Genomic DNA, 8442 nt, shown 5'->3' with positions numbered 1-8442 from the left:
ACCAACCGGGTCCCCCCGCCCCGCCCCCAGCCCCCAGCCTAGAGAAGAAAGGTTCTATGATCCCCACAGTGCTGAGGCTCTATCAGGCTCATTGGCGCTCCTGGCCTCATTTCCTATCATGCCACCCAAGTTCAGTCACTGGGAACCCCCACTGTCAGCATTCACCTCTCTGGTTGGAAGATGGGTGAGGGCTTTAACACAGAGGTGCCAGCGCTGAGACTGCTCCTTCTGGTTGGCCTGTCCCGGAACAGACTTTGTATACAGTGAACAGGCTGGAAACTATCCCGTACTGACTGCACCCAGGCCCACCGCCCGGGGATGGCCCCGCAGCCATGCCTCTCCCCAGAAACGAGAATTCCGCGCCTCCACCTGCATCTACACCTGCACCACCCAGGTGACCACCTGCCGCAGCGTGGGGTAGGACACCTCGTCCCCTATGGGCCGGGTATTCCCGCACCTCCTGCCCTCCCGGCAGACGGTTCACCCCCTGGGCCCCACCTTCGGCCGCTCTCTGTCCACAGGTAGCAGGGCCAGCCGTGGGATCAAGCTAGGAGGAAGGAGGGTCATGCTCCACCCTCGCACTCTCCCCTGCATCCTACCTAGACGTGCAGCCAAGGCTAGTCCCGTGGAGCTGACACCGTCTGCCTCGCTCCAGATGCCTGAGCGAGGAGTCTGTGGTGACACGGTAAAGCTCTGGTGTGTGCAGCCAGGAGCATCGCAGAGATGGGGCTCTAGCTCCGTTCCCCGATGGACTGCACAGGAGCACGTGCTGCAGCGCCAGCGATGTCCAGCGGGGCGCACGCCCGGAGGCCTCTGCACATGCGCAGATCAGATTCCTCAGACCGGCCAATCGGCAGCCCCGAAGTCTGCACGCCGGCCCTCCCCTCTTCTACCCTAAGGACTTTCACTGGCGTTTGCCCAGAGCCGTTATCCTGCTGTCGCTCTCCCGGAAGGTGGTGTGAAGCGCATTGCGCAGGCGTGCTACGGAAGCCCCGCCCCCTCGCGGGTGCCGTCCAATCCCAGCGGAGGTGCCAACCAGACGCCCACGAGCTGAGAGGAAATGGCTGGGCTGCCGGGGCCTTCGAGGTCTGAGTCCTCGGGGACCGGGACGACGGACCAGGCTGGGAAGGCCGAAGGTAGTGCGGGGGGTGCGGGCCTCCGCCGGGACGGGCGGGAGCGCAGGTGGCTTTCCCTCCGTATCCGCAGGCCGGGCCGCCGCGGCCTAGCATCTGCGGGAAAAGCTTATTATCTGCGCGGGGTGCACAGAGGGCGTCTGGCCGGTGGCTGCGGGGAAGGGGTTTGGATTCTGAAGGGAACACACAAGTGAGGCACATTTTTAATCTTATTGTTTGATTTTCTGCGGGGACGGTGTAGGTACTCCTTGGGCACATTTCTTAACCGTCGTTCGAGGGTCCGATGTTAATGTCGGGCACGAGGGGTCCCTGCAGGGCGAGTGCCCTTGACCTCCGACGACCCCGCAAGGTGTGCTGGGTAACGAAGCGGGGTGTCTGCAGCTCAGCCGCACACCTGGGGCGCCCGGGAAAGGGCGTGCAGGGGCTGTGGCTTCTGTTTCTACCACTTTTAAGTAAATGTGGAATTGTTTTAAAATAGAAGGTCAAAAATAGGGGACTCATACTACACAGGCTGTTTTGTGAGATAGTCGTTGGCTCATTGGACAGCGATTTGCTCCTGCCCCATTCCGCCCTTCCTAGGACCAGCGCCGGAGAATAGAAACAGTACGGACAAGGCCCGAAAGAACGATGGCTCGGCCTGCGGACTCAAGGTCCCGGTTCGATTCTGGTCAGGGCACATGCTTGGGTTGCGGCCCGACCCCCAGTAGGGGGCGTGCAGGAGGCAGCTGATCCATGATTCTCTCCCATCGTTGATGTTTCTATCTCTCTCTCCCTCTCCCTTCCTCTCTGAAATCAATAAAAATATATATTTTTTAAAAAGTCATTTTGGGGTTACGGGGAAATTTATTAACTTAATATAACTATACGCAGAAATTCATTAACTTAATATAACTATACGCAGAAGTGTATGTGAACAGTAAACACTCTTTCCCGTCCTTCCAGCCAGAGGTTATGTGGGCGCGGTGGACGCAGTAGACGCGTATTTGGGGACTGACGGCTGCGCAGAGCCCTGTCGTGGGGATGAAGCCTAAGTTCTCCATGGGTTTCCCGCTTTGACATCAACAGACACTGCTTCAGTGTCATCTCGCGTGCCCTTTTGAATAGTTATCTGAGTATGTCTGATGGGTAAATTCCTATAAGTGGGATTGTCTTCAACATGTTGCTGCAGCCACACGGTTGCCAGAGGTCGCGTTGGTCTCCAGTCTGTCCGTGGGTGTAAGGGCCCCTGGCCCACATCAGCCCAAACGCACGCGCTGTCACACTTCCTCATCTTCACCCACCTCCAGGGCACAAGGCGTGGTTTTCATCTCTTTCGTTATGATTTGAGGGTGTGCCTCTTTCCAAATATTTCTTGGCCATTTGTGTAATTTTTGGTTAACCATTCTTTTCGCCACTCTCATGCAGAAATGGTTGTTTAGCTTCTCTATATTGATTGATTAGTTGGTTGGTTGACTTTCAAAATTTTTATTATGAAAAAACTTAAACATATACAGAGGTTGAGAACAAAGTATAATTACCCTACGAGCCCGTTTTTCAGCTTTAACGATGATCAGCTCTGGGCAGTCTGGTTTGCTCTTTTCTCCTCACCCCTCCACTGTTTCATTTCACAGCATTCCAGGCATCAAAGCACGTAACCCATAGATACGGCCTCGTACATCTCTAAACATTCTCTAAAGGATAAGTACTTTTTTCAGAAAGCTCACCACAATGCCATTGTGATCTCTGAAATTGTAAGAGATACAATAATTCTTTTGTTTCATCAACTTATCTGGTCAATTTTCAAATTTCCCTGATTGTGTCATCAATATTTTTTTAAAGTGCATTTGTTTGAATCAAGATCTAAATGCAGTTTGTTTACTGAAATTGGTTAACATGTCTCTTTAATCCCTTTTAGTCTGTAAGGGTCTTCCTTTCTCCCTTTTCCCCAAAATTTATTTGTTAAAGAAGCTGGGTTGCTTTTCCTGTGGAGCTACCCAATCAGAATGTTGCTCATTTCATACTCATGAGCCATTTAACATGTTCCCCTGTCCCTGTGTTTCCTCTGACTTGATATTTAAATTGAGAGGCTTAGTAAGTATGTGTCATTTTTGGTCAAGAATCCTACCTTGTATTTTTACCTAAGTGTCTCATGATGTCCGGTTATCTTTATTGTATGTTAATGCCATTAGTAATAATTACCTAGATCTACTACTTTATTAGGGAGTGAAAAACACAAGTGCCTATATTGGTTATAACAAGTCAACATGAAATACTTTACTGGGAGGTTCAGAATAACAATTGATTGTATACAGGGAAGCTCTTTATATTTACATTTGCTTAAATGAGACATCTTATTAAGTGTTCTTCCTATCCCTTGTGGGGTTTTAAAAATGAGATCTCTAGCACTTTCTAGTTGATTATGGTGTCTGCCAGTTGCAGGGATTTCTGACCCCTTGTTTCAGTTTCTTATATCCCTCCTTTCTTTCCTTTCACTATTACATCACGAGCGTGGACCCAGCCTTGAACAGGAGCAGCAGTGAGAGTGCATCCCTTCCTGCACCCTGAGTTTTAGTAAAGGGAGATCTGCGGTGTCATTTACCTGTTAGTGAAAGCTGCTCACGAAGGGGCTCAATTTATCTCTCGTGCAGTGTCCGCCTCAAGACAAGGAGCCGGGGCACCTCTCTGACTGGAGGTCTGCCCTCAGCCCATCTCAGTCCCAGCCAAGGTTGTCGGATCCTTCCTCAAGCCTCTCCTACAGGATCTGAAATGTTCTGTTTTGTCTCCACAGGGCAGGCCAAGTCCTCACAGAAAATTGAAAACTTGATGGAGATGGTGAAGAAGTTGCAGAAAGGTCATATGTCTCCGTTATAACTGAGGCTCAAACAGAAATGGATTCAACTACAGGCCCCACAGTTCACAACCTTTGGAAATCAATTCATTCACTCTTACTTCTAAAACTTAATTCTTGAAAATAAAAGTATAGCCCTATGATCCAAAATTAAAGTATAAGGGAATAGCAGGCAAAACATTTTCCCAAAACCCAGTTGCAACCCCCTCGCTGACTACCCACCCACTTGACTCACTGCATGAAAGGGATTAAAGTTAGACCCAGGTTTTCACCTTCACCTCCCTTCCCTCCACCTCACCTCTGCTCCTCTCTGCTTGCTCACCAGGCTCCTCCCAGCCATGTTGCCATCTCAGGGCAGACCTCTGCACTGACGGCCTCCCATTCCCACCCCAGGAGTGCAGGGCCTGCCCCCTCACTTGATTTGGGGCCTTGAAGAGGCCTTCCCATATCTGAAGAAGCATGTCCCACTCTTTCAGTCTTTGATCCCTAGCCCCTCTATTTCTCTTGACTGCAGTTACCACAGCCTGAGTCAGTATCTTGGTTTATCTCTTCCTCGTCTCCCCTACCTTGAATGTGAGCCCCTGGAGGGTCCCCATGTGCCTCTGCCTGCCCTGTCATCTTTACTCAAACTCCTTTCCTCCCTGCAGCGGGAAGCCTAGAGCCCAGGGTTGAGGTCCTGATTAACCGGATTAATGAGGTCCAACAAGGTGAGCTCAGGAATTTTAGCTTGTCAGCCAGGAGGGCCCGGTGCAAAATGAAAACGCAGGACCCCTTGTTCAGAAATTACTAAGTATTTCACAACAGCAACTGCAGAGCATTAAACCAAGCACGAGTCCATCCAAATGCAGCTGTTCTAGTCCTGGGTCCATTATCCTGGCCCTGCTGCAGACAGAGCCCAACAAAAAGGTCTCTGGAAGCCTCATTTTTCTGCTCAATAAAATCTGGGCCCCTCTGGGTTTGCTTGAAGACAAATGTGAAATGTCACTGTTTGCAAGGAATGGTGTAGCTGGAGGCTGCCCTGACAATGTCTGTCCTGCTCTTTGGCACAGCGAAAAAGAAAGCCAGTGAGGAGCTGGGAGAGGCCCGGACTGTCTGGGAGACCCTGCAGAAGGAACTGGACTCACGTAAGTGTGCCAGGGTTCAGTCAGAGGTCCCCAATGTCATGCCTCCCTGAACCCAGTATTCCAGGCACTGAGCATGTGTACTGTGGCCAAGGGCCCCTGCCCGCTCTCCAGCCTCAGGTCCTAGCCTACCAAACTCCCCCTTGCCTACTGTGGGTAGGAGTATCCCTCAAACACCCTCCAAGCAGACTTCCACCTCACGGCCTTTGCTAGGCTGTTCCCCCCAGATAATATCGGTTCCCATTGCTTCACATCATCATTCAGCTCTAGCTCAGATTTCCATTCTCAAAGAGACCCTCCCCAATCATCCCGTCCAAAGACGGCACCACCTGATTACATGCCCTTCCTGCTTGACGTGTTTCCTCACAGTCTTGGCCCATTTCAGATGATGTGTTTTCTCTTCCCTCCATATAAACACACCTGCATTCCACAGGGTCCTCCAGTCAGTCACCCTGTGTCACATCAGAGCATTTGGTGCTCACAGGGAGAGTGGGCACAAGAGGGGAGGGGGTTTGCCTTGAGGGGTCCACATTTGCTTTTCGGAGGAGTGCTGTACCAAACTGCCTGTGTCCCTGAGGGTACAGGGGGTGGTCCTTGATACCGGAATGTGCCCTGATACCTGAACCTGTTACTGTGTTTTCCAGTGAGTGGAGAGAAAGTGCGCCTGAAAGAGATCTTGAGTAAAAAACAAGGTAACGACAGCTACACTGCCCCAGGCTTCTGCCTTTGCGCCCTGCGGAAGCTCGCTCCCTGCGGGGCACCTGAGCCTTTGAATGAGCTGGCATCCCTCCTGTGGCTTCCACCCAATTTGTAGCAAATGACAGAGTCCCACCACGTGTCCACGAGACTCCACATGATGTAACGCTGTTACCTCTCCACAAACCTGATGCCTTGATGGTTCCTTTCCCTGCAGAGACCCTGAGGATCCTCCGGCTCCATTGCCAGGAAAAGGAAAGTGAGGCACAGAGGTAAGCGCTCTACCTGGACCTCACTCTGTCCTGCCCTTCATTCTGGTAAAGAAAGTGAGGGGAATGTCACGGATCACAGCTCTCCTGTCAAATGGAAAGGCCCAGCGCTCGCAATAGGCAGGCATGTGTGGGTGTTCTCACTCATTGGGGATAATCATTTTTTTTTGCTAGAATACCAATTCATTTCTTCTGGCTGGTTTTTCTTCTAAGCCTTTTACTCTTTCCACTGGCTCCATGGCTGTCTGTTCACTCACCTGCCTATCTGTCCCTTCAACCGTCTGTCCACTCAGCCTCTCATCAATCATCCATTATTCTTCATCCACCTGACTATTTGTGTATCCGTCTCTCCACCTCCTGAACACTTACTCAGCTCATTTTGTGACCAGAGGCACCAAGTCCTGGCATCCTCAGATTGGGAAATTCAGATGAGATGAATGTGTGTGTGCTTCTGCACTTGGCCATGTCCCTGTTGATCTCCCTAATCCTCACTAAGATATTTCCAGGGGGCATGTGCTCCTGCCCCCCCCCCCCCCCCCCCCCCACACACACACACAAGTTATAAAGAAGGACTCCACCTAGAGGCCTAGGACAGACCGCAGGAAAAGGAAGCAGAAGCCCCGCTTCAGCCCTTTCCTGGGGAGACATTCGGAGAACATGATGGAGGGCTGTCTTGCCTCTTTCCAGGAAGCAAGCCCTGCTAGAGGAGTGCAAGGAGCGAATCTGTGCCCTCAACTTCCAGATTGAGGAAGAGAAGAGCAAACAGAGGCAGTTGAGGTAAAGCCCAGTGCCTGAGGCCTTCGGGGGCTGGAATGGGTTATAGATGGGGGTGATATCAGGGATGGGGGTTAAAAGAGGAACTGGCCAAGCTAAGGCCCAGAGGGTCAAGGTGGTGAAGTTTCCCCAGAAGAGCAAAGAGTATGGGCAAGCCCCCCTCCCCAGGACTGTACATGGAGACCCTTGGCCTGGGCCAGGATGTGGGGCGTCTCAACCCAGGACCCCTCATCCAATTGTGGTTGGCCCCCAGATTGGATTTCGAGGAACAGTTGGAGGAACTGATGAGCCAGCACAAGGACCTCTGGGAATTCCACGTGAGTCACTCAAAGCCATTCCTCCCATTTCCCCCATCTTCCTTGGCAGAACCAGGCCCCAAATTCAGTCACCCTCCGGGCTTCATTCCTCTCACCCGCCACACCCAGTGCCTGAGCAAGCTGTGACGGCCATACCTCAAAATCCCCTCCCGTCAGACCCTCATCACCACCCTCACTGCTACCCAGTTTCATCCTCTTCGCTGGTCCTGCCCACCCATCCCTGCTGCCTTCTCAGGGCCCTTCAGTGGTCAGGAGGAATCCTGATGAACTAAGGAGGGGTCATCCATCAAGGAGACCCATAGATATATTTGGGGACATCACAAGTAGGGGGTGGGGGTCAGTGTTTGCTACCAAGGGATCCCAACCTCCAAACCAGAAACTAGGCAGAGAGAATGAATGTCAGGATGGAAGGGCTCAATGAGGGGGCCACGCAGAGGAATGAGGAAGAGCAACAGGGCTGGCTGGTCCCTGATTCTCCAGAGGACAACCTCCTGAGCCTCTCAGCACAGCATCGTTCCAGGCAGAGGCAGTAGCCAGTGCAGAGGCCCTGGGGCTGGACCGTGCCTGGCATGTCTGCAGGGCCAGGGTGGTAGGAAGTGAGTCATGCTGAGTGAAGACTAGATGCAAGTCGGCTTCTCGGAGGCGAATGGGGGGAAGTGGGAGATAAGCATGGGCCTTTCTACCCCCTCAGAGTCCAGAGCAGCTGGCCCAGGAGATTGGCGCCCTGGACAGCAGCAATGAGCAATTGCTCAAGGAAGGTGAGAATGGGGGGGCCCTGCTCTGCCCTGCCCTGCTCTGCCCTGGCCTGCCCATCTGTCCCTCCTGCTGCAGAGAAGCTGGTAGAAGCAAAGCTGGAGGATGTGAAGAATCGTCTGTGCTCCCAGTTTGGTACCAAGGGCTGCTCTGCCATCACTGAGGGGCTCTTCCCACAGCACTGATGGCCCCACCCTCAGGCATCTGTTTGAGGAGGAGACCAGAAAGGCCCAGGAGCTCCTGGAGGACACTGCCCAGCGCCACGAGCAGCTGCAGGGGGAGTGCCAGCAGCTGCAGCAGAGGAGGCAGAGGTGGGCATGGAGCCCCTCTCCCTGTCTGTAAGGGGAGGCTGTTCAGGGAGTCTCCTGCCTCTGTCCCCTGCTCTCTCCCGCTCTCTTTTCCCTCTCCTCCCCTCCTCCTCCCCCTCCCCGCCTCTTATCCATCCCTTTATGTCCAGGTTGAAGGAGGAACTGGAAAAGCTCGGAGTGCAAGTCACTGCTCAAGCCCAGAGCAAACAAGAGGATGGGGCCAGCCCAGAAGAAGCTGTGAGCC

General features: G+C 52.8%; 1 protein-coding gene across 1 annotated transcript in view; it reads left to right on the top strand.

The window, feature by feature from the left end:
• The first annotated feature begins 1052 nt into the window (after positions 1 to 1052).
• Positions 1053 to 8442, top strand: part of SYCE1 (synaptonemal complex central element protein 1) — an 8914-nt gene continuing 1524 nt past the window's right edge. The window contains 12 exon segments of the mRNA XM_005879702.2: positions 1053 to 1136; positions 3901 to 3963; positions 4608 to 4667; positions 5010 to 5084; positions 5726 to 5773; positions 5995 to 6049; positions 6734 to 6823; positions 7074 to 7137; positions 7829 to 7895; positions 7969 to 8062; positions 8064 to 8201; positions 8348 to 8435. Coding sequence (XP_005879764.1) covers positions 1061 to 1136; positions 3901 to 3963; positions 4608 to 4667; positions 5010 to 5084; positions 5726 to 5773; positions 5995 to 6049; positions 6734 to 6823; positions 7074 to 7137; positions 7829 to 7895; positions 7969 to 8062; positions 8064 to 8201; positions 8348 to 8435 — 918 coding nt within the window. The 5' untranslated portion in view covers positions 1053 to 1060.

The sequence above is a fragment of the Myotis brandtii genome, unplaced genomic scaffold, assembly GCF_000412655.1.
Source record: "Myotis brandtii unplaced genomic scaffold, ASM41265v1 scaffold604, whole genome shotgun sequence".
In the NCBI taxonomy this organism is placed as follows: Eukaryota; Metazoa; Chordata; class Mammalia; order Chiroptera; family Vespertilionidae; genus Myotis; species Myotis brandtii.
This window is presented reverse-complemented; position numbering and strand designations above follow the sequence as displayed.